The 26,234-nt window shown below is 37.1% G+C and overlaps 1 protein-coding gene across 2 annotated transcripts in view; it reads right to left on the reverse strand.

Annotated features, from left to right (window-relative positions):
* The window catches only part of PTPRQ (protein tyrosine phosphatase receptor type Q), a 141,854-nt gene that overhangs the window by 37,556 nt on the left and 78,064 nt on the right, over positions 1-26,234 (reverse strand). For both annotated transcript variants that reach the window (XM_056342105.1, XM_056342104.1), the window contains exons 41-45: positions 25,034-25,175; positions 22,540-22,809; positions 11,997-12,329; positions 5,288-5,409; positions 1,525-1,711 (exon numbers count right to left, since the gene is read on the reverse strand). In XM_056342105.1, the coding sequence (XP_056198080.1) occupies positions 1,525-1,711; positions 5,288-5,409; positions 11,997-12,329; positions 22,540-22,809; positions 25,034-25,175 (1,054 nt within the window). The remainder of the gene's footprint in view (positions 1-1,524; positions 1,712-5,287; positions 5,410-11,996; positions 12,330-22,539; positions 22,810-25,033; positions 25,176-26,234) is intronic.

Consider the following 26,234-nt stretch of genomic DNA (forward strand, 5'->3'; position numbering starts at 1 on the left):
CTAGTCTTGATTATCCCTTTCTGAAAGCCCTCTGTCAACAGCAAGCTCCCTCCCAATATAAACAAGCCACCATGCTCCTAAGAGTCTCTGCTCATCACAGCTAACTCTTTAGGAAAAAATTTTCCACTAGCCAATATCCAGACACAAACACAACATGCATTTTTCCCAAAGACAGTTTTTTGTCAGAAACTTATTCCAGTAGTTTATTCTCAAGACAGCAAAGTTATAAATCATTTCCCCAGTGTCCCTATTTGAAAAAAAAAAGGCTATAACATTCTTTCCAGGCAGCTAAATATTTATTGCTCTACCTGAGCAGACAAGTATGTAGCATGACCTCTAAATAGTGAAATCAAGCAACTGAAGGTAAACACATTCCCTCAGCCACGGATTTAGAAGCAGTTGTCATACCTTCCAGTTTTTTTACACCAGCCAACAAATGCTTACTCAGACTTCCCTGGAGTAAGTCAGCCATATGCTAGACTATACAAACAGATGAGGTGAGATGAGTAACTCTAAGGTTACTGCACATACTAACATATCACATTTTTACATAAGAGAGAGGGCTACCAAAAAAGATAGCTCATAGGACAGACCCAGTTACCACCTAATTTAATCTTCAATCATTCTTCCAAAGTAAAAGACCATATCAGCCTCCAGGGATATAAACAGGTAATGAAATCCTTACAATTTAATGTATTAAAGGCATTATACATAATATACACACACTCATTAGGGACTTTAAACAAAAGATAAATGATAAATACAATCACTGTGTAGTATGTCTAAATCTGAAATCAACCTTCATATATAGCTAAAAAAGTTGATCTGCAGCTAATCTCACTAGATATAAGGCAACTGTAGTTTATACACAGTTGATAATTAGTCTGAAATGAAACTTCAGTATCTTTTCAGAAAATATTTTTATTGCTTTGTTTGTTTGTTTATATATATCCTTAGTGAACAATTCAAACCCAGCAAAGATAGCAGACAGAACATAACCAGGAGCTATGTATGTAAAGCTAGAATTATGTCTTCCCCATGTACATCTGTTTATATTTTCCTAAGTAAATGCTATCTACTCTTCTGTAATGTAGCCTCTCAGAATCATGAGGTCCTTACACAGTTCCTCACTCTCACCTCTCAGTTTTATTTCTCTGAGTAACTTAATAGCATCAGCAACTTTTGTCACCTTAATATCTACCCCATTCCTCCAGAGTGTTTTGAATCTGTGGAAGAGCTGACTGGAGCACAGATCCCTGTGGGCCTTCACTAGCAACCTCCTTCCACAGAGAATACACAGATTGTGTCCTCAAAAAAAAAAAAAAAAAAGTGTCTTACCCTAAAGGTAAGTCTTAGCACTTATCACCATCACTTTTTTCATTGACTGCCACCTTTTTAAATATTAAAAAAACCACTGTGAGTAAAAATTTTCATTAAAAGTGCACCATGTGTTCAAAACTCTCATTTATTTGTCAGATGAAAGAAAAACTGCAAAGTTGGATGTATATAGAGAAAAATACAAACCTGCTTCAAAAGTGGAGACAATTACTGGAGAACTAGCCTGCCCTTCAAGGAGTGCAGCATTAACATCCCCCGTAAAGGCAATGATTACTACCGAATACCTTGTAAATGCTTTTAAATCAGAAATTTCTAAGACTTTACCCTCTTCATTTGTCTTCAGAAATTGAGCTTTATAATTGTCATTATCTACCTGTAAAATAATATTTTTTAAAAAAATTATTACAAGACTTGAAAGAGCTGAAAGCAGGACATTATTATTTGAACACCTTATTTAACTTTTATCTTTCCACTTTTCTAACCATTTACATAAAAGTGTTCACAAAAATTCTCCAGCAATCAAGACCAGAAAGCTGCACAGGTGAGTGCACTCCCATCTCACCCATGTGTTGCCTCTTCACCACTTCACATAGTATGGGATTAAGGAAATGGGCTGTTTGCTTGGTGCTGTCTTCCACCAAGCAAACATGAATCAATTAGTAGACACTGGTCCAGGGGAGCTGTAGCAACCTGAAATGGGAATCAAAGTAGGCAAAGATCCAGAAGATATGCAGCTATATAGCAGAAAATTGTTTGGAATAGCAGAAAATTGTTTGGAATACAAAAAACAAAATTAAAATTGGGCAGCAATATATAATGTTATGACTGCAGAAAGTGGTATTCATCTTGGGATATATTAATAGAAGCAATACTTGTAAGACAGTGGGGAAGGAGCATCCTCTCACTAGAAAAGCTGGAAAGGAGAAATAATTTGAGTTAAATCTAGAAAAGGGAGGGTGGTGGAAGACAGTAACAACTTCAAAATATAAAAAATGATGTTATTAAATTTAAGATATACCATTGTTTATAGTGTTCATGAAAACACAAATAGAAATTATATTTGCACTAAAAAAAGATTAGAATTAAAAACTGCAAAAACTGCAATGATATATCTAAATATCTAAAACCTAGAACAATCTATTGAGGGTTACTGAGCAATTTTCAGCTCTGGACATTTTTAAGAACAGGATAATGAATGATTTGTGAGTAAGACTTTAGGTACACTTGTTTCTGTGTTAGAGCAGGATATGGACTGGATTATGTCTTGGGATCCCTATCATCCATACATCTCAAATAATCTGTAGTTCTGTAGCAAAATCGACAGTGTTGGGCTTTATAGTCAATTAATCACTTTTAATGTTAGCTTAAAAAAAAGAAAAAAATGGGAGCTTTTCTAGTGTTTGATCAAGTATCATTTACAAAATTCTTTTTATGTCTATACCCACTACTTCAGTTAATGATGTTTTCATTACTGTTTCTTCAGTGTGTAATTTGAAAAGAGGATTAGGTAGCTGTACAGTAGTTTTCCCACTGGATGAAATCTGTATTAAATACAGCTGCTAAAATATTAGAATAGTTCAAGCATAACTTTTATTTGACAGTTATGCATACATCCCCACTGAGAATTAACCTGAACTAAACTTTCTGATGGACTAAACAGACATTCATTTTCTGGGATGGCCATCAAGAGCTGAAACACTTTTTCCCATCTGACTACCAAACATCTGGCATATAAATGTTTATAAAGAGCTAAAATAGAATCACACCACTACATCATTATGTATGTCAATATGTAACTGCAAGGAACATCCTAGCAATTTAAACAGAACCCTAATTCACTAATGAATACTAATTACTACCTTTTAGGAATAAAGACATCACAGAGCAGAAATCTGAAATTATTCTGTTCTGTGAGACTAATTTTATAAATCCTTAAAGATACTCAGTTTAGAATTAAAATGAGTAAAGTTGTACATACAAAAATTTTGTGGAATTTGGAGTCTTCATAAAAATTTTCCCACTGGGACAATAAAATATATACTGAAATTTCCACTGAAAAAGGTTGTGACAACTTTATTGGCCTTTAAGAAGGAATAGATTTGTCTACTAAGATGATTAGCTACAGAACTGACACCTGTAGTTATTGATGATTAGACAAACAACATCTGATTACAAGGAATCCCCAAACATAAAGCTAGATATCCGAAAAATATCTGGAAAAAAATATCCATTTTGTAAAAACAAAACCAAAGCCCTTCAAACCGAACGTTTAAAACAGATTTTTAAGTTCCTTCTGGATGCTGTCAGGCTCACATCAAGCATTCCATAGTTCATCTTACTTTATGATTTTTACAGTAACATATTTATAAGGTATTTATACAATTTTCATAGTGTAGAACCAGATGATATCCTTTTTATAATTTAGGAATTACCAGACAGAGGAGAAATTGTTTACATAAATATTGATTAAATATTACACGCACAAAAAATCAAACTTTGAAAACTGAATTTGGAAGTTTTATCAAAAGCATGAAAATAATTTTTTCGGTTGATGCACTATAATGCTGTTTAGTCAAAAACGACAGGAACTTTTGACAAAGAAAAAGTCTTCTCTAACTTTAGTAAAGAAGAAATAAAAATTGTTATGTAGTTTCTATTGACCTATTCAATTGGCCAAGGAATCATTCCTCCCCTGTTAGTATTCCCCTTGTTATTGCACATCCTTCATCCTGTCATATTACTGTTATGGTAGGTAAGTGTGCTCAGAACTGAACAGATTGCACTCTACATACTGTACAATTAAGTCAGAGGAAGAGAAAGTAGCAAGTCTGTACATTTCTATGTCTTTTAACTTTACAGAGGAGCTTAAAAATATTTGGCATTTTTTTATTGATCTCCTTAGAAGTTTTGATTGCACAAAAATCTCAGCATTAATATTTTAGCATATCTCTAATTCTTATAACTGATTCAGAGACAATGAAAAGATACACATAATAGTCTTACTGCCTTCTCAGAAAATTGAAAAAAGCTTTCTATTTAAAGCCTTTAAATAGTTTGATGTAGTCTTTAATTTTTTTTTCCTATTATCTAACAGACTGATTCCAGATTTTTAAGGCTACAAACAGCATTTTCCTGGGTAAAGTCTGGTAAACTGCTCCCCATTTTCACTGATAGCCCTGTCTTTATAATTTCTGGAAGAACAGGGAACCTATATCCTACTTAAAACTTCTCACGTGCTCAAACTTAGAAAGTTTCATATCTTGCCACAGGGAAGGAAATGAGTTATTAATGGTTGTTTTAAGGAGTATTGTAAGGGTAGCAGAGGATGAAAAGAGAAAGGCCACTACAGCTTTCCTCTTATGTCAGCCTTTTTTTGCTTATAAAGGTGAAAGAGAAAGAAGTGTTATTGTTGTGCTACCAAAATACAGCTAATCTGATGGGCAGTGCACCAAGTGGTAAGGGGGAAATCAAGTTTGACTAAACTTTGCCCTCTGATATGGTGAAACCTTATACAAGTCACCTCTTTTTCCTAGGCTCTGCACTGTGGTTTGTGGTTTGTAAAATCATGGCAATGAACTTTTCCTTCCTCTGAAAAAAAATCCCAAAGTAATTATTTTTACAGGTAAACAGCATCATTATTGTTAGAAAGAGGTACACCTCCACAAAGCTCAGCTACTGTTTTCCTGTATACATTTATAGCTATATTTTTTTCATTCCAAGACCTATTATTATCACACATTTTTTAATACCAAGTAATTAATTTATCTCCCATTAAGAAATTTATAAATGTACAGCTAATTCCTATGTGAAGTTTATGTGGAAATAGACACAGCCATATTGTTTTTCAACCTAGTTTGTGTCTGTCCTGTAATTTCTGTAAGAACATCTACTGTGGTATTTATATCACCAAACATCTCTATTACTACCAACAATAAAACAGTTGCCTTACTGAGGTAATGTCTATAAGGTAGCATGTTGGTCCAGTAATGATGACAGGTTCACTCCAGCTGATATTAATACTGTGAGGAGATGTAGCTAACACGGTCACATTTTCTGGAGGACCATCTGGAGCTGTAGAAAAAAATATGTACATGGATCATGGCCAAAGAAGTTCACAAAAAATAACCCAGTGATTTTAGTGGTCAGCAGAGATTATTTTTCAACCTGAAAATAAAACTTTTTCACAAATCTACCATTAGACACTGTTTAGATAATTATAACATTTTTTCTTTCTCATATATAGAGTATGATTTAGAAAAACATTTTCCATTGCAATTAATACTTTTGTAGAGTATGAGCTCCCTGCAATTTCATCTTAAACTGAAATTATAGGGTTTTTTAATTATAAGTAATTTATATATATTTTACATGACACAAGAAAAATATATAACTATTTAGACAAATAGACAAGCATAATATATTTGTTTATGTCACATGAATCATTGAAGAACAAGAAATTGTAAAAACACAAGGTCTTCTGCATGCTAGAAAAAAATTTGTACTAGAACAAAGCATTTTATACAGAAAAAAAATATTTTCTAGATTCTCTTTCAACTTATTCTTAACATGTTGAGAAACTCCGGAAAACACACACACAAAAATTATAGGAATTGCAAGCATGTTCATGTAAGAATGTTCACATTAAGAAATGGGATTTTCCTAAAATTTCCTTTTGTCAAGATGATATATGAATTAAGCTAGTTATCTCTTATTCATGAATAAGAAATTACTTCAATCATAATAACAACACAGCAATTCTCAGTAAGTGGTATTACTTTTTTATAATGACTGTGGTAAAGTTCAGGAAAGTAAAATTTGGAATAGAGGTGACAACAGATTTGTAGATAATGCCAGAACTTGGCTCCATGGTGCCTTTTTTGGGTCTACAATAAAAAAAGAAAACTGTGATACCTATCAGTGTTATAGAAGTAACAACAGATTTGTACAAGAGATTTCCAGAACTTGGCTTCATGGTGCCTTTTTTTTTAGCCTACCATCAAAAATACAGCTATGATTAACACATATCAGTGAATAGTCCATTCTAAAAAATGGTAAAAGTATCATATATATCCTAATCAGAATATGCAGTCTCTTTTCTCAAACATGATTAATACATGAATATGATTCTTTTCACCATTAATCATTAGGTAAGAGGGCTTAATGAGGAAAATTGTAGTGTACACGAGGCTACTTAGTTTTTTCGGTAGAAAACAGGTTAGGAAAAGGAAAAATAGCATGGAAGGAGGTATGTAGCTATGGAAATTATGTGTGAAAGATTAATAAGGAGAAATCATAAAATTTCACACTGTGAAGGTGAAAATTTTGCACCATGGTTGCAGAATACAACAGGAAGATTTGAGTTGATAAGATGCTATGACAAGTTTAGGGTGTTGGATTACGGGACGTAGATTGCTGTGCTGGGATTAGCAGGAATCTAGCAGACTTTGTAGGCAGGATCAGATTCAACTATTGGAAGCAGTCCCCAAAAATACTGAATAGCATGGAACAACTGAATGAAGAGTGTAACTGAATGAACTCTGAAAGCACAGGAGGGTAGTGAAAGAGGAGACTGCTCAGAGAAGGCTGGCTGTTGGGTGGGGAGTTAGAAGACACAAAGCAAAATACAAGGGCAAGCATGTTCCCCAAAAACTATAGGACTATGAACTATAGTTTAGTTCCCTAAAAATTATATAAGCACAAATTAAGCCTATTTTCCAGGTAACGCGTGTCAGATTTGTTGCTCAAACAGTGCCTTTTAGTGTAAATACTGCCTTCAGTAACTATGGCAGTGGCAGTATCTTTATTACCAGCTGAAATTTCTGAAAAACACTATAAAATTATATATATAGCTTCTTGAGCCTTAGTTTCCAAACCAACCAAGTTTGCTAAGACAATTTTCCTTTACTTTTTTGCAACATTAATGGGGCGTTTTATCTCCCAATACTTTTTTTCAGAAGCCACTTTATGCTTATGCATTAGACATTGATGGTGTGAAATAATTTTCAAGCACAATCTAACCTACAAATTATCCAGCCTGAGGTTACTTAAATGGATAATTTGCCATATGCAGTTTATATTTAAAATGTTTTTAGATCTTTGCAAGAAAACTCTAATTGAGTGTGCTGTATTTAAGATAAATATCTAAAATACATCTATGCATTAATACCTGGTTTATTTTTATCATGAAAAGTACAATATCAGACATTAACTGAATGATACTGAAATTTAGAGAAATTTTCAAAATAACCTGTATAATTAGAAGGAAAACTAGAAAAGGAAATGTGTCTAATGTGTTTTATGTCTTAAAAAATCATCCTTTTTAAAACTGTGTTTCATTCATTGGGTAACTGCCACGTTCTGATTTAGGTTTGTTTGTGAAATGAATCTAGTCAATATGAGGCCATGATATCACTATACCCTTTCTCTTATAAATCACAGCAATTTACTCAGCAGAAATGACCTAGTCTTATTCTCTCATTCCCCCATAATCCAATCACTTCCTCTCATAAGCACTTTTCTCCTGGTTTTCACAATAATGCATTTTCTGTAACTAATAACCATCATTTCCTGATTATCATGCTTCTATCCTTGCACAGGAATGTGGGTCTTTGGAGGTCAGGGTCATCTTTCTCATCCATCTGTGTCCTGATGCTAAGGCAGCAGTTAAGTGTGTTAGCTTGAAGATAAGTCTGGATAGCCCATTATTTACCATAATCCTCAAAAACAAGACTGAACACTCCAGTCTTCTGCCAGAAATTCATGCTTGCCAGTTTGGTTAAGACCAGTTCTTTTTTTCTTTTTCCTAACAAAAATTAAGCTTGAGGTTCAGTTATTTCATTTTAGAATCACCTAGGTTACTTTTACAGACATAAACGTTTAAATACAGGTATTAGGCCATATTTACTTTCCAATGTTTAGTTCTGAAAGAATGAAAGGAACAAAGGAAAACAAGTTGTCTCAATCAAAACCTGCCAGAAGAAAGGGCATACAACAACAAGACATGAAATCTTATTACTTCTCACCACACAGAAGCATTTATTTATGCCAAGCAAGTGGGTATCAGCAGGGATTGGGAAAGAAGGTGCTGAAAAGAGATGCATAACCCTCTGCCCCATGCATCTATGTCCTAGCCTTCATGGAACATTCGAACATCTGGGATTTTCCTTTGTATCTCAGTATATCCTGGCATTAGGAAACTTGGCAGTTTACCAAAAAGCACTGCATTGTGTAACTGTATGAGATCCAAAATGAGGTCAGCGATCTCACTGCCATTCATTTTCAACCTAACACTCACCCTCAAAAATTATTTTTTTTTTCTTAGAAAGCACAAGTTTGGCCAATGTTGTTCTCCTTATCAATGTAAAAATGTCTGGGGGTAAGTGCAGGTGTGAGTGAACAAAGTTTCTCTAGCTATGGAAAACATTTCTTGCCCTTGCCCTTACTGTGACACAACACTGTGATCTTCTGTACTGGTAACTATATAAATCTACGTTATGTTGAAAATATTTCATCTTGCAGAGTAGATTTGGCTCTTGGGTAATCCATCAGCTAGGTAATAACAGTGCCATCAGACTACTTTATGAGACAGTAGGACAATTCCTGTGAGGATAATCTGCAAGAGAGAAGGTTGAATAGTTTATCCATGTGATGTGAGAACTGGACTGCACTGAACAACCTATAACACTTTCCACACAGTAATGCTATACTCACTTTCACTATGGAATACAGCCATTATTTTTGGTTTTAAGCTTGCAAATGAGTTACAGAATCCTAAAAGGAATTCCTGTAGCCTTAAATTTACCTTCATATTGAACAACTGAAATAAGCAGCTAAGATCCTCACCTTAGTTACTGGATATTCAGAATTATCAGGTATTTCTGCTTTAGCACAACAGGCATGTCCCCAACACTTGTAAAGAATATTAAGGGTTTCTGTTACATAATTTTTGCTGTTGTTTTTTTCACCTCTTTATATTCTGAGAAATTAGTCTAATGGTTTTCAGCTTAAATGCTGTAGCTTCCTCAATATGAGTATAATAACTATAATATTTTCTTTAGGATTGAGATAAACACAAATTTCTGAGAACCCAATTATTTCTGAAGAAAAATCATTTGACTATTACTTCACAACCAAGGTAACTTTCCCTTTGACAGAAGCAATCTCATTTATTGAAAATCAGGGAGTGGCTAGCTTCTGCCCTCAAATCTGCAAACACAACTCCCATTGATTTTATGGGCTAAGTACTCAGTGTATTTTACATAGCAGCTAAGCACCCTTAAGCCCTAACAGACCATGTATATTGGCTGTGTACCAGCAGGCTAATCCAGAGGATGCTTGGTCCTGTCCGTGAGGGAAAGGAGAGGGGGATCAACACCTGTTCTCTGGATACACTCCGCAAGGCTGCCCAGAGCAATAGTTCTGTTTGTGCACCCTGAATTTCTCTGCCCTGCTACAGGCAGTACCCTTTGCAAAAGAGAAGGGGGAACTAAGGTTTTTTCAGTCTGTTTCCAAAGACTAGTCTTTGGAATGTATGAGGTCAGGTACCTAGAGACCTGCCCTTGCTAAAGATCAGCCGCTGCTCAGGGAGGCTCCCAGCACTGCTGAAGCACGCTGGAACTGCCAGCTGGCTACCCAGCTGTGACATGCCACCTTCCTCTCTTTTTCCTCCTCAGCTGATTGCCATTACTCCAGGAAAAAGACCAGCACCAAGCTACGATACCTGGAACAGTGCCCATGCTTCCTTGACTCCGCAGTGGTGTGTTTTATAGGCAGCTCATCTCCTGATGTGTCACTGATTTAGCTCACGGAAAACTTGTTGCTGCCCACCTCCCTCACCCAGACACTTGGGCTGGAAGAACTGGTGGAACTTTTTTGACTTCTATTTCATCACCATTTGTTAAACTAGCTAATAGAGCATACAGAGGACCTACTGCTGGGAACAACACTATGTTGGCATGGAAAGGGTTTGTGCAGTCTAATGAGATTTTTATACTTTTAACTACTGTCTCCTCAGTGGGCCTGACAGGAGACTGGTTCTCTCTTAGACCAAATTATCACTGTCCAGAGAGGAAGCCATAAAAAGGATCCTAACTTTATCTGACTGTGTTTTCAATATCTGCCTCTCTGCCCAGTTTAAATCTCTAAACTCCCCAAACTCAACAACAATTTTTTAAAGAGAAATATTTGCATATGTCAGCAGCTGAGATCTGTCCATCTAATAGTAAGAAATCTCCCCCGAGCTGCTGTCTCAAGAGTTTCACGGCTTCTGTTAGCTATTTTCTGCTCCATCTGGGGTTATGTTTTTTTTTCATTTCCCGCCCCCCCCACACTTTCATTTAAAATATTGCATTAATTTACAAGCATAGCATCCCCATAAGAACCACTGGACAAAGAAAGTAAGTGCACATGAAAATGACTCTGCGGTTGATCACAATACTTCTCAGTTCAAAGGACTGCTTCGTGCTTTATGTGAAAAAAATGGGCTGTTGTGATGTTCACTATCACAGTGTCCAAATCTCTTTGCCCTTTGGGGCTTAGAATTTATCTGTTTCAATTTCTCATCTGCAAATGATGACAATATTTCCTTACCTAAAGGAAAAACTGTGAGGCATTTAAGGATAGATGGATGTATTACTGTACAGAGAGTGCACAGATACTATGAGGAACATTATATAAAAGCCTCCTTAATTCATGTCGTATGATTGTAAAAACAGGATTGGAACAAAGGAAGTATGTGGACCATTGCGTAGTCCCTGGAACACAGCTCTTTAAATCACTGGTATCTCTATTATGATTACTTTGGATGGAGAAAGGAGTGAAGGATCTGTGATTTAGTCAGGCCACTCATGGTAATTCTCCATTGTTGTTCTACATGGGCCAGAGGCTGGATCGCAGATGTGCTCTGACCTAGGCTGGCTGCAGGCTGGGAAGGAAGGTCATATGTCCTCATGACAACTGCCTAAATAATTTATGTTTCATGTCCCCTTCTCTCAAATATGTAGTGATGACTTATCTGTGACAATTAATTCTTCTCTTACTTGGAAACTGCAATCTTCAGCTGAGGCATGACAGTTCTGATATGTGTCATGGCAGACCTGTACTGGTTACTGTACATGGCTACTCTGATCTGTAATGTCTTTAGGTAGATAGGGTATTGGAAAGAAATCTTCCTCTGAAACTATTGCTTAAATTCTATTGCCAGGAACATACAATAGAATTTCAGGGAAGTGTTATGATGTTAGTGAATAGACTTTTAGTCAAAGAATTAAAAAAAGGACTACTTTTCATTGGCATATCCCACATGTGAAGATGTACTAAAGATGGCATAAAAAGCCAAAATAGCCAAAATTCAGACTTACCAATTCTAGACTGGAATAGGGCTGAGGAATGAAATTGCTGTTGGGTAAGCAGTAAATATAGTAAAGCACACAAAAGGCATCATATTCTAAAGCAGTATCAAGTATACATACTTACAACATGATTTATATTGTGATATTTCACATGTGAAGAGTTGCTTATTAACTTCACCAGTTAATCCTTATTAACTTCACCAATATTGTAGGTCTATGAAGAAATAACTTCTACCAAGCGTTCTTGCTTAATTAGGTGAACAACACATTGTTACAGCATTATGACACATGGCAGACATCCTTACTTACAGCCAGGAAGTGTTTGCGTAGAAATCCAAGGTGAATAACTGCCATAACCAACATTTGTACTAGCAGCAACTGCAAATCTGTACCATCTATATTTTTTCAGTCCGTATACTGTCTCTTCTATCCGGTCGTCCAACACATTTTCATATAAATATTGATGCATCTCATATTCAATACATCCCTTAGTTTCCCAGTCACTGCAATGGATGGACTGTAGCTGTGTGGTAATCTTGTAGTTTTGAAAGTAGCCAAGGATAGATTTTGGTGGTCTCCAGTTCAAGGTCACACTTGTTGATTGCACATTGGAGAAAACAATATCCCTGGGAGCACTAGGAACTAAAAATTGAAACATTTGTAAGATATCTTCATTTCAATGAAAAGTGATTGCGACTATAATTCTTCTATCAAGTGTTGAAAATAAAAATTTTCATACACCTGTCTAAAGACCAAGATTCAATTTCATGTGGTTAATAAGGATCACACTGTACATATATAGGTGGTTTACATTTACTACAGCCTTTGAAAAAGAGAAAAGTACTTTTAGGTGTGCCATGCAGGGACAGCTTTGAGAGGTGTGACATTGCTGTTGCTACATTTGGGGCTATGTCTCAACTGAGGGAGGGAATATCGAGCAAAGTTATTTTTGGCCTACCCATAGCATCTTTTACTGTTTTTGCTAACTGGGATTCCTCACCTCTCACTTAGAAATACTCATTTGTCTCCCTTTTCTCTTGGTAACATATGAAATCCTCAGGTAACACCTCAAGGTTTCATAAGCATCCTGATACACTTTCTGATTGGGAAGTATCACTGCATGCAATATGTTTGTCTATCTTTAAATAAGTGCTTTACCAGTTGTTCAGCAAACAACAAATTAAAAGAATGCCAAAGGAAGAGCTAAGTAATATGGCAATACAAAGCAAAAAAAGAAACTTCCCATAAAGTTTGCTTCCATGTATTTGTATACATTTGTATACATGGGTCTAAACAGGTTATATTCTTGTACATGGAGACAGAAGTAGTGCACGTATGTACATACATGCACACACACTGATCCATTTCTATATTAAGCCAAAAGTGTACTCCCAGCTCTTGCAGTCTGGATGCAACATATGGTTTTGTGCTGTATCACACAGTCATACAGTAAGCTAATATTATCTCTAAGACTCTGTAAGATAATACTAATACTCCCTGTGGCAAAAAATGTGCAGAGAAATCAGCTCAGAAATCATTTTGTGCACTTAGCTTTAAAGAGTGCTTCAGAATCTTCAGAGGACAAAGTATCGCTGGTAAAAGAAAAACACATGATACATCCTCAAACTGAAACTGAAGAAGTCCCAAGGCTTACATAAAGAATAAAAGGATCCCAGACCAACGTTACTGGGGAAGAAAGAGAAAACCCTCCATTTTTCGTTTCTTCATCCTTGTGGGAATATCTGATCTCTGCTTTCATCTGCAATGATTTGTTTATGAAAATCATCATAATATAACAAGCTGAAGCTTCTCCACTAAATACGTTTAACAAGAAACGTAAATTCTGAGTCAAACCAAGCTGTGATGTTGAAAAGGTTGAGAAATTCAAATCCCTTTAGATGAGCCCAAAGCAGGTGGAGCCTGCAGGAGAGGGGCCAGGCACAGGAACCGTGGGTGCTTCCCCTGCCCTTTGCTCAGCTCTCACACAGGCGTACACATCACAGGGTGCAATAGCCCCATATGCTCCCACAATGCTACACACTAACTGCAGAACAGGAGCAAAATCTTTCAGAAAAAAAATCTTTGCTAGAGACAACTTCCATCATCAAACTCCATGCTATCAAAATCAAAGTTGTTTTGCTCTGTTATTAGCATGAAGAGAAGTATGGGAAGTAGTAAATACAAATGGAACAGGCAGTAACTTTCTTGGTTGATTACAGTTTTGGGGATGTAATACCCATTTTGTCTACTTTCAAAAAAATAAACACTGCAATATTTTCATAATAGCTCTATGAACTGTATTTGCTACTTGTGTCAATTACAAGAAAGGACTTAGTTTGACCATTAATTAATGGAAAATAATGGCAGAGAAATATTCAATGGTTACTATAAAAAAATCTGTATTTTTCCTGAAAAAAATCATCCACTCTATTGTAATATAAGCTATTAATACCTGTTAAGACACTGCAAAGAATATGAATTTTACACACTCGATGATGATGATGATAAATGCAGGATAGAATGGATAAAATTATTTGAGTGAAGTACAAGTTATCACCCTGTCTCACTCTGAACTTGAATTAAAGTTTTTTAATATCCAATTTTATATATTGCAAGAATTAAAAAAACTAAGAGTCAGCAATTCCAAAGACATCAGAACAGGGAATAATTAAAAGAATGTAAGAAAATTCAATTCTCTTCCTTCTCACTCAGAGGGGATTACTCTTTATTTTTGATAAGGAATTTTGACCTGACCTTCCCAGGCACACAACTCCAGGAACTCTTGCTGCGATAGGAACTGCCAGCGTTTACAGGTCTGGAATAGAAGTGTGAAAGTATGCAACGTGGAGGTGGAAATAACTGGCTCTGATGCCTCTTAGTCTACCATCACTAACTTCCATCTGCTGAAAACTGATTATTGGACTATACTCCAGTTTAAATGAAAGACTGGATCAAGTACTGAAACAGGGGCTTGGACTAAAGTAGATAGTAACTGGTTGCTTGCTGTGTGCCAAGAGGGAGGTGGAAATACACACCTTCACTTGCTCAAATGTGCAGCTGGTAGAGCCATGGCTGGCACAACTGCAGTCTCTGCACCTAACCCAACGCAGGTTAAAGAGGCTAGTCACCGGCAGAAAGAGCAGTGCCCATGTTCTAGCCAGCACAGTGGGCTTTCTCAAGGAGAGTGCCCTGTCCACCCAGTTTCAACAGGGATGATGCCATCAAAAAGAACAGAAAGCTAGAATGTTGCATTGTAATAAAGATGGAAAAGATGCTTGGCAGTTTCACAGAACTAGAAATTATATTAGCAAAAATACCTGTGGCTCTGTTTTGTGGGCTCTCACACAGACCAACAGAAGTCCGATAAAGCCAGCCTCCATGAGCTCCACCAAGTATTTGGTGGAAAGAGACAAACTCCCAGAGAGTGAGGGAAAGAATGGAGGGCAGAAAAAACAGTGTTTCTCTTCCTATCTGACCTTTTTCCCACTGGCTACAGAAGCCCATACACTTTACCCTCACAAGGCTGAAGATAATATCTGTGATTATCCTGGTGAGTAACACCACATGAAAGCTGCCATTTTTAAAGATAAACTTGCAGATATCACAACATACAGATTAGACAAACGTTTTTATTGCTATTTTATGTCACCATTTTCCCAGTTTACTAAGATCCATATAAATCAAATATTTCTAACCCATGAAAGAAAGGGTCAGTCAGCAGAAGAGAGGAAAATTTTCTCTGCCAGTGCCTAGACAGACCCTTAAAAGGAATCAGAGCCTTAAATGTTCGTCAGTGCAAAATATATCCCATTTGATGTGATTGCTCACACAGACAAATCAACTCTAAATGTAAACTTCCATTAGAACAAATGAAAAGATGTGATCTGAATCCGGAGTAAACCAGTTTTTCTCAAAGAGCCACAGTGAGGAGCAGTGACACCCAGTGGCACAGTCTCTCTTGCACTTGATGATTGTGTTCAGTGAGACAATTTCAGGACAACTATGCTATTGGGTTACAGATACAAAGAGGATTACAATTACTCTAGCATGGAGAATCAGATTTCCATTCTTCAAGAATGACTAAAATTCCCCCAACTTTTTCTGTCCACAGATGGTACCGATTTGAACAAACCATTCCATGCTTCCTAGAGTAATCATGCAGCATGTTTAAATTTTCTAAACATGACTCAACTATGATGAAGTGATCACTGTTCAAGCTAAAAACAATTAAAGCCAAAACATGAATCTTTGTCAATTACTTTTTCAGATTAAATTGGAACTGTAACAAACACTTGATATATATGCTTTTACACACTTTGATACGTGCCTAACAGGAACTTTATTTTTATTCCTGGTTTCCAGAAAGGTACACTTAGAGAAAAGGTATGAAAAAGACAGTGTTTGTGGTGTTGTAAGACACTAATTGTCTAGGACTGAGCCCTGATTAGCTAGCTGGCATTCTAGTGCTAATCCTGTATTTAAATTTCCCAGGAATCACGGGCAGGACTCCTTAAGTCTCATCATCACATATCTGACAGTCTTTCCATATTGAATTAGATTGTATTTGCTATAATTCAGCTAGCTGTGGGAGTAGGGAGTTTTTCAAAGTCTGAAATTTTTGGTGCAATGTACTCTATTGTTTTCCATTTAATAGCTTTTAATTCAGCTTCTGAAAGCCAGCCAGGGAGCTGGTGGAGAGGCTGGCCATGAAATGGTGGTGAATTCAGTTTCTGGACTGGAAGAGGAATGAGGTATTTTCAGGTTCATCCACCATTATTCACATGATGGCCAAACTCCAACGAAAAGTGCCTGAAGCCAGATCCACATGGGATTTTAAGCTCCTAAAACCTATTTATGTGCCTGAACTCCTGCTAAAGTTGACAGGAAGCTAAGCACCTAAATAGAAGTTACTTTCACAGATCTTGGCCCCAGTTCCCTACACTTATCTGGCTGCAATGCTAATCAGCTCTTTGCAAAGCTGATGGACTGCTCTGAGATTAAGTTTTCATTTGAGAACCTAAATGAAAGGAAATTCCTGGTAGAAACAGCACCAGGACTGTGCAAAGACTCAGATCAAATTGAACTGGGCCAGTGGAACTGGTTTAAACCAACAGAAATACTTGGTAGAAGAAATCTTATTCACAGTGCAAAGATAATCTAAGGGCAGCAAAGGACACACAAAAAAAGTCTACTGAGAAAAGAGAGAAGTTACAGCTTTCTGCAAAGACTTCTGCGGAAAGCAATGACTACAGCTGCACGGGCCAGGAACAGAAGACAGTAATATGATACAGCATAGTTCCTAACAAAGTTAATAAAAAAAAGTCTGCCTACAGAACAGCTGCTTGTAGCTGGAGTTTGGATTAAAAGAACAGCGGCAGCCTAGAAGTCTGTTGGGTGGTATTAAGAGCATCAATAAGAGGAAAGTAGAACAGATAGCAGTGGCCACACAACAAAAAGTCTTGAGAAAATGAAGGTATCTGAAAAGTAATATTCTGTATTGATTATCTCTGTTAATTTTTGTAAGTTTAGTTACCCGAAGAAGTTTCCTGGGTTAAGTTGATAACTCTGATCATACTAAATACAATTTTAGAGAGACTGCTAACTTCAGAGGGACTCCTCATGATATAAAGTCCTGCCCAGTATGAATAAGGACATCACCAATAGCTCCTAAATGATTTTACTCACATAAAAATGTACAAAACTGTAGACCGTTTTTCCCATGACTTGGGACTGATACTATCAGACATGCTTTAAAGGAAATTGCACAGTTGAGAACATGTCTTAAAAAACCCTCTCTGGAACACATTTCTTAGTCCTCAGTACATTAGAAAAATCAGTCTCTAACTCTGGGATCTAAGCACTGAAACATCAAATCCTACAAACCTGGGGACAAATGCACACCTTTAAGCTAAACTTAGAAAAGTAGTGAAAACTGTCAGTTCTCAAGTCTTGGAAGAATGCTCAGCTTTCCAACAAACTGGACAACTGTCTACTTTTCAGTAAAAAAATGTATTTGACCTGTAAATGCTTTCAGTGTCAGCTTTGTATGTATATGTCACCACCATTCATATACATTAATGCAGAGTTGACTTAGTCCTTACAAAAAAAAAATTCCTTCATCCCACACTATGTGGTTCTTCTATTTTTATCTACCTGCTTATAAAAATAACACCAATACAATTGCATTGGCAGCAATCAAGTGATCACTGCATTTGTCTAGTGAAGATCTGCCATCAACATTAAAGCCATTAATTTACATTTGGTTACAAGATCTAATCAGAAAATCTAAAAAATATTTCATATTACATAAAGAATATTGAAAGCTGGAAAAAAAATCAGTTTAAGTCATCTTGGAAAGAAGTGTTTCAAAGATTATGTCATGATTCACTGCAATTTTTGGGTACTTTTACTATAATATAGTTTGGAAACATGAACTTGCTGCAGGGTACTTTTACTATAATATAGTTTGGAAACATGAACTTGCTGCACTGATTGAACACATAAAACACACTGCTCTTATCTGTAGTAGTGATAGGCGACACCGAAGCTCTTCCACTGCCAACGCTGTGGCTCTGCAGTAGGTTGATTACTCTGGATAACCAGGCCAACACACTTCACTGCACATCATGCTTGGGGCCCTAAGGACCACTGTAGGGTACAGGCTTAAATATTTCTTCTAGTGCATTATGGTCACCTGAAGTTCTCTTAATGAGTTAATGAGTAAATTCCTCCAACTTAGAGCTGCCATGAGCTGCTGTGTCTTAAGAAAAAGATTTTTGGTGGTGGAAACAGAGCATTTCCTTGGATATGAAGAAGGCTTTAAGTCCCTGCTATGTTTTGTGCTCCTTGCAGGCCTGGGTGAAATAAAGGCCCACATTTTCCAGTGGGCACCTCCATCATGGAGATACAAAGCCAGAATCTGTAAAGGTTCCGTATGCAGACAGTACAGACATTTTGTGCACAAGTAAAACCAGATGATGTTAGTTTGCCACCTCCACACCAAAAGACATAAGAAACTTAGCCATTACCAATCCTTTTAGGCATTACTTTCCTTCATGCACAAGGCATACTTCTGTGTATAGCTACAAGTTAGTATTGGCCAGCAAAATCAAGCACAGATTGAATTAAAAAAAAATGTGTCTTGGACAAATTTCTAGCCATATTTCTTTTAAATGTAAGTTATGAATGAATCTCTATTTAGCAGAAAACAAATGGTAAGGACTGTCACTGCAGTACAACAGGGGCCTCAACCTGTTCCAAGCCTCTGTGTTCAGTTATAATATTAAGTAGTACTAGCAGTAAAGAAGGAAAAATTACTCTGTATGTCTTAATATTTTAATCAATATGATTAATATTTCCAGAGAAGAATAAAAAGTCAATCAAGAAAAACTGAATTTAAAAAATTGAAAGCAGCAGCAGTTTTCTTTTAATTATTCATGCTTTGAAACCGCAAGTGGCTTTTAAATTTTTTTATTTTTATTCTTAACTGGATGACTAGTACACTTGTCCCAGACTTGTGAGCTAAGTGAATCTTCACAGCTTTAGCATGCCTTTTACAGAAGTTTCCTATCATTTTATGGCTCTTTCTCCCTTCTAAAACCTCACTCAATCTTAATGAAATTTCATTTTAATATGTGTGTTTTCTTGAAAATAATCCAAGGATTCAGTCATAAAATCCTAACTCATTTATGCATGTGTGCTTGCTATATTATCTTTCATATCTTTTATAATATATTTAATCACAAAGTAATATTACCACCACAACAAAGCCGACAGTTTTTAATAACATACTGTAGCCTGGCAGAGGTGGTTTACCATGACAATGGAAGTAGATTAGACACAAAAATCTCCTCATAAATTTAATCTTCATGATTCATGTTTAATTGTACCTCGATATGAACAACTTTACCTCAAAAAAAGGCAAATAATCTTGCTAAGAATGTAAAAGTCAAACACTGTGTAGTGAGACACTGAGCCAAATTCAATTTCACTTTATGTCAGAAATAAATGCATTGTCAGTGACTCAGTGCTGGCTACATATCTGTGACTAATCTTAGACCACCATAAATAAGAAGCTGACAACAGCTATAAAACTGTTTCCATTCCCATCCATGAATCTCCAATTCCTAGTACCCAGTCACCACACAACAATTCATGCAAACACACAGTTAAGGAAATGTCCTAATAATAACTAGTTTGTTGCAACTATGACTAAGCAACAACATGTAAGCCAACACTAAAACAGGAAGAAAGGGTCTGTGCAGTGTATGGGCAAAAAATACATGTATCGTAGTATAAATCTTTCACTTTGGAAAACTCCCAGTGACAAGACACATAACCCACATGTTATAAAATAAAATCTGGGGTTTTTTTCTTCAGCTAGTACAACTCTATGTAACATAGATCACAAAAGACTAGCAGTCTGTCTCTTTAGCTCAGGCTTAATACCACATCCACAGCTTCTCCAGGCTTTGCTCACGCACTAATTAATAGCAGATCCCAAATTTCTCAGAAATCCCAACGGTTAACTTTCCCAGGTGCCAGGCTTCTTTAACATTGCTAGAAGCCTCTTCCCCATACTCCAAGAAGTGAGGTACCTCGGAAGTCTTCTGTTCTCCTCTGTACCAGAGAGTAATATGCCTCCTGTAAGACTATCTCCAAAAATTTTGGGGTTTGGGCAAGTCCAGTTTTAATCAGGCATCAGCCCACCTGTCTGCATACCCATTCCCAGTTTCAGTCTTGTTCGAGCTCTGAGTCAGGGTTGGCTGTTCAGTAGCCCTGATTTAAAAGAAAGGGTGGAGAGTTATGACTGCAGTTGAGAAGTGTCCTTAGGTACATGTTCAGCAGTTAAGTTCTTTAGAGTATTTCCAGCCAATGCTGTAAGATATGAGTATGCTTATCTCTAATATTTAAACAATGCTTAATTCAAAAGTGGATTTTGAACCCTGCTGATGGGCAGGAGCTCCTGAGTGAACAAGAGGGCACATGACCCAGGCAGAAGTCTTAAATTGCCAAGAAGCCAGACAGAAGGGGACCAACAGAGATCAGAAAATGGCAGAATTTGTAGCAGAGCTGTTTGCTGTTGATGAAGAAGCCAATTTGGAGAGAACATTTTTACCAAAACCAGGTATGGATGTGCCACCTCACAGTTCAAATAGGGGATGTGGCCAGGCATTAGTGGGATGAACTGTATTATGAGGAGAGGCAGCCATCAAAGTACAACTCTGGCTGTTTTCACAGTGTTAGCTGCGTTACGCCAGCAAGGGGCTGCTCTGCTTGTCCTCATTTGGAGCTCAGCCATTTGATCTGGAACCAAAGCAGCAGTAGCAGCAGTAGTTCAGCTGACAATACAGATGTGGTCTAGACTCATTCAGACACACACATCTGCAAGTCTAATTTTAAGAAGTGTGGATATCAAAGCTCAGAGTGAAGCATTAAGGCTCTGTGAATAGGAGAGATCCTATTAGGCTGAACCTAAGCAGGTACATGCCACTCAGGAAGCTACCAGTAGGAAGTCTACGCATAAGGGTAAGTCTGATCTCCAAGCTGAGATGTCTGATTCAAGTCTGCATAGTAGAGTTGCCCCTCTCCACTTGTCATCCAGAACCTGAACTCTGTTGCTGAACAGACTTTTGTATCTATTATTTAACAAAACTGAGCAAAACTCACTCTTTCAGTTGAAATATGTATATGAGAATGAGTGCTGCAACTCATCTTGTAAGTTATTCAATAACTTAGTAATTAAAGTATTACAAAAGCTAGTTTTGGTTTCTAAGCATCAGGGGATACAGTCGTGCTCCCCCATCTCACCCCCATGCTTCCTAATGATCCAGCTGTTCTGAATTAAGAGAGCTCCTCAACTCCACTGCACAAATTGATGTCACTGAAGAGAAAACAAAAAAAGGAACTAAATGCAATCATTGCTCCTGTAATTCAGTAGGAAGGTGAAGTCTTTCTGGATCATGCTCACTGAACATTATTTTTTATTTTTATATTAAACGATCACTGAAGAACAAAAAAACAAAGAGAAATCATCCCTGGAGTAGAAGTCACCCCTAAATAGGAAAGAGGGAAAAGAACTAAACAGGCATTTGCTTCCTGGACTGGGAGTTGGCCTTCTCTCCACTTCCAGTTTAGAAGCTAGGCACACAGATATTCACACAGAAGCAATGCTGTATTTTGCATAGAATTTCATCTCCAAGTTTGAAGTGTCAAATAAAAGCACAGCCAGGACTAGGTGAAGTGTGCATGGAGAAAAGAAGACAGACAGATTTTGGATAACAGTGTTTTACTCTGATGCCAAGAAACCTGCCTACATTCTTCTTTGGATTCAGCTTACGATTTTCTTTCTTGTTGAAAAATCCTATCCATCAAGAGTTATGACAAAACCTGCTTAAAGAAGTTAAATTCTTCTCAATTGCACAAATTCTGAACAGCTTTACTGACATTCAGTGAAGCCATAGCATTGGCTGCTGGTAGAAACAAAAGAACAAAAATTTTGCTCCCCCAAAAATTTCAGACTTACAAGACTAAATATGCTGAGAGTACTAGGAACAAAGCTGAGATTATAAAACAAAGATGAATAGGTGATCAGAAATCAATAAAATAACCATTCAAACTCAACACAGAAAAAGACACTCTCTCTGCTTTTTTAAATGGCAATTAATTATTATCACCAAATATATTTAAAATAGGAGAAAGAGGAAGTCCTCTTTCTTCTCATGTACTGTTAGCAAGAAATTTAAACAACAGAAGTATTTAGTTGCCTGAAATGAAGCAGGTATTTCAGGCTTGCTTGTTTCATGGTCATGATTTAAATTAAACAAAAGAATTAGCTTGAATATTTGTTTACCTTTTTCTGGAAGTGTACTGGCATTGCATATCTGTTCTTCACCATCACCAGCAGACGTTGCAGCTTTTATTTTAAATTGGTAAGTAATGTTGGAAAGCAGATTTCTAAAATTATGCAGTGTATCATAAGATGAAAAATTTGTAGAATTTCCTTCAACTGTTATGATGTAATGAGTAATTACACCGTTGGATAAAGCAGGAGGGTCCCACTGCACTAGGATTGATTGCCAATTCATTGCAATACAATGAACATTCTGGACAGCATCTGGTACTTGAAAGATATACATGCATCAAAGATTAACATTCCCACACAATTAAAATGGTAATCACAGAAAAATATTGTCAGTGAAGCAGATCCAATGTTCACAGTGAGGGTCAAGCATGCCAGTGGCAGACAAATTGATAAAAGAAAAACATTCAGAGAACAAAAATATGTCTTTGTCCTCATTTCCTTCATTTCCAACTACTATGAACATGACTGATGCTAGTACTTGAAACAGAAGAGGCCATCTATCTGGCTTTTTTCTAGTTGTGTGCTCCCATTTTATTTTCACATCTGCTTATATTTTTCCCATGTTTTTTTAATCAAAGTTCAGTAAACATAGAAACCCATATACATACTCCACAACAGTATCAACAGCAGAAGTCCCTTATTTATCTGTTTAGCTTTGTTTCTTTTAGGCACTTTATCATATATCTCATTATCCTTTCAGCAGAGGCATGACCTGCACAGAAATCACTGGGCAGGTTTCAGAGCTGTCATATAAATGGTATTACCTTACTGTTCCCCACCTCCTTGCTGATTCCAGCAGGAAAAATCTTTTTAAGCACTCATAAAAATATAATAAAAGGTAGCAAACACTATACTTATCCTGAAAATAGATAATTTATCTGCAAACAATTGATTAAATAGAACAATGAATTAAAGTATTTCACAAAGGCCTAAACTGCTGGCTGTATCAGCTAAGAGAAAATGAATAGATAATGACGGGTGCCCCAATCTACTTCCTCTACTGAAACATGTCCAGGAATCCACAGAACAGTGAAAGGGCTGTCAGTGAGGTACCAGAAATGGAGGGAAACATGTTCATTATCACCACATAGAGGTAAATTAATCTCTTTAAAATGATTAATTTTCTTTTCTGAGTTCAAAGAAAAATCTTGCTTCAAAAAGCAGCATCTGCAGTAGAAAGATTAACTGGCACTCTTAATAAAGACTAGAGACAGAATCCTTAGGTGAACTCAGTGAGGAACTGATCCAGCAGTTGCCCGAAATCTGGGTTGGAGGGAATAGAAACAATGCTGCAAGAAGCTGAGCACAGAATCTGAGAAAAAGCTGCAAAATGAGTAGACCACAGTCCTGTGGGCAGTGTGTCTCCAGCACTTCTGAAGAAAGTACCATGAATATGGAATGTCAGTGATGAAATGAGACAAGTGACGGATGACCATAGCTCTTGGGCAGGACAACCTCCAGCTGCAGAGATTCAACAGCCAATCTGAACCAGTTCAGTGATGGTCCAAATTTCTCATGGTGTTGTAACTGCTGGGTACAATAAACAGCATAATTTTTCCCAGAACCCTGTTCAGAACTTTTACCAGTTCTGGAAAGAATATTTCACTGAAAGCGTGGTCTTGAAAAGCTGTTGACCATGTGAGATCTTTTGATACTTTGTCTACTCCCTTTGCTGTCAGTATAAAGGAACCTGAGAGTTCAGACACAGCCTCCTAAACCATGCTAGTCGCTGGCACCGGCAGCCCTTTATGAAGGACAGGAATCTGGGGATTGCTCTGACCTGGCAAAGGAGCTACAGTTTTGCACAATGGCCAGTTTCACAAACCCACAGAGCTCCCGGACTCTCTTTGGTAAATGTTGAATGTTCACTTTCACATGATACAATTTTTGATTTTGAAACAACCTGCAACTTCAAAAGAAGACCCAAACCAAAACTGCATATAATTAATTAATGAAATCAGCTACACTGCATAGTCTTCCCCAGTTGTCAGGAAGAATAAGATCTAACAAATAAGGATATTTAATTAGTGGCTAGCTCCCCTCCTAAAATAAATCATAAAAAATGTTAAAAATGTGTAGTTGTTTGATACAATGTCCAGTTCATTTGCCAACCTTTTGTCCAGCTGCTTTTGATACTGCTAAAGTTTCAGTTATTTACACAGGGATCTGAATTATCACTTTGATCTGCAAAGACTGATATCTTATTTTCCTCCCTTTATCAGTGATGCTATTAAAATATTTATAGTAGCTATATAAGCCTCTCATTTCAGATGAGGACATGTCTAATTCTACACTTCCGACATCAAACTTCAAACCCAGCCTATCCGGTACAATAGGAATGTGAATCGGTGTTACACAGGCAGAAGACAATGAGATAGTGTTATGTTACATTTTCTTTGGAGAGAAGAGGAAGATTGCTGTTCAGCCATAGAAGGAAAACATATTTAAACAGAACTGCAGCTTAAAAAAAGTCATGTCTAACCTGATTCCATCGTTGTAAACTGGACAGCATTACTGAACTGATTGCCATTCCCAAGCTTGGTAAATGCAGACACACTGATAAAATAGGGGCTAAACGGTTCCAATCCAACAATGTTTGCCTCGTGGTTTGAACCTGAAATGTTCTTAAGGAAGGAAAAATTATTAGTACTCAGTTAATCTGTGTAAACATTGTGGGCCTCACCTTGAACCCACTGAAATGAACAGAAGATTTACAGCCATACTACTCTGAGTACCTTTCAGAGTAGTCCCTGAACTCAACAAAAAGGAATGCAGGGTCAAATTCTTCCTTTCCCTTCTCCTCTCCCTCTTTCATTGTGGCTTGTGAGGAAGATATGCCAAAGGGTGGTATCATAATTACCACAGAATTGTTAGAACAGATTAACTCCACATATGCCTTACTTACCAATACTGAAAACTCTTGCCACCTCCACATTGCCACATCAACCCCCTCTCACCTTCTGTTTCCTTACTACACCTCTGCAGTGTAACAGGTCATGGGTCATAGCTTCTCATTTATTTTACTTTAACTGAGCCAGACACACAGACTGATAAGAGCTTCAAAAAAAGCTTAAAACCACAGTTCAGTTATTGGTAGCTGTTTTTCCCAGAGCATGCATGGCACCTTTTGTGCAAACGTTGAGAAGACTATAATAGCAGCAGGGAAAGAGCTGAATTTCAGCAAGAAAACCTGGTGAACATCTTGTGGGATCCAAGTAATCGGAGAATTATGGTGCCTAAATACAATAGTTCTATATAAATTGCTCTGCCTGTCTTGCTGCCACAACCTAAATCTAATTTCTTGCCCACATAACACGACAAAATGTGAAGAAACATGGGGCATAGTGGGTGCATTCAAGTGCTGTGACCAGTTTCTGCATTCTAATTGGGTTTGAGCCTGCCTCAGATGGACACCGGATAATAACCTTTGGTGGTGCCCATGAGTGCCCTAAGAATGTGTTTCCAAAGGCAGCTGGCTGTTCCTCTTCCATATGCATTGTGCTCCCCCTCTTCCAAGGATTATGGAAGAAACTGGGGTGATGCCAGCACTTCATTCCACAATGGGGAATAAGGAATAACAGCAGACTGTGTAGGGGGCAGCACAGTAGGCCACCCCACAGGGACTAATTTCCACAATGCATATGCTTAACCACAGCACAATCAGTTTCCTTGCATGCTAAGTC

This window comes from Falco biarmicus, chromosome 5 (assembly GCF_023638135.1).
Source record: "Falco biarmicus isolate bFalBia1 chromosome 5, bFalBia1.pri, whole genome shotgun sequence".
Lineage (NCBI taxonomy): Eukaryota > Metazoa > Chordata > Aves > Falconiformes > Falconidae > Falco > Falco biarmicus.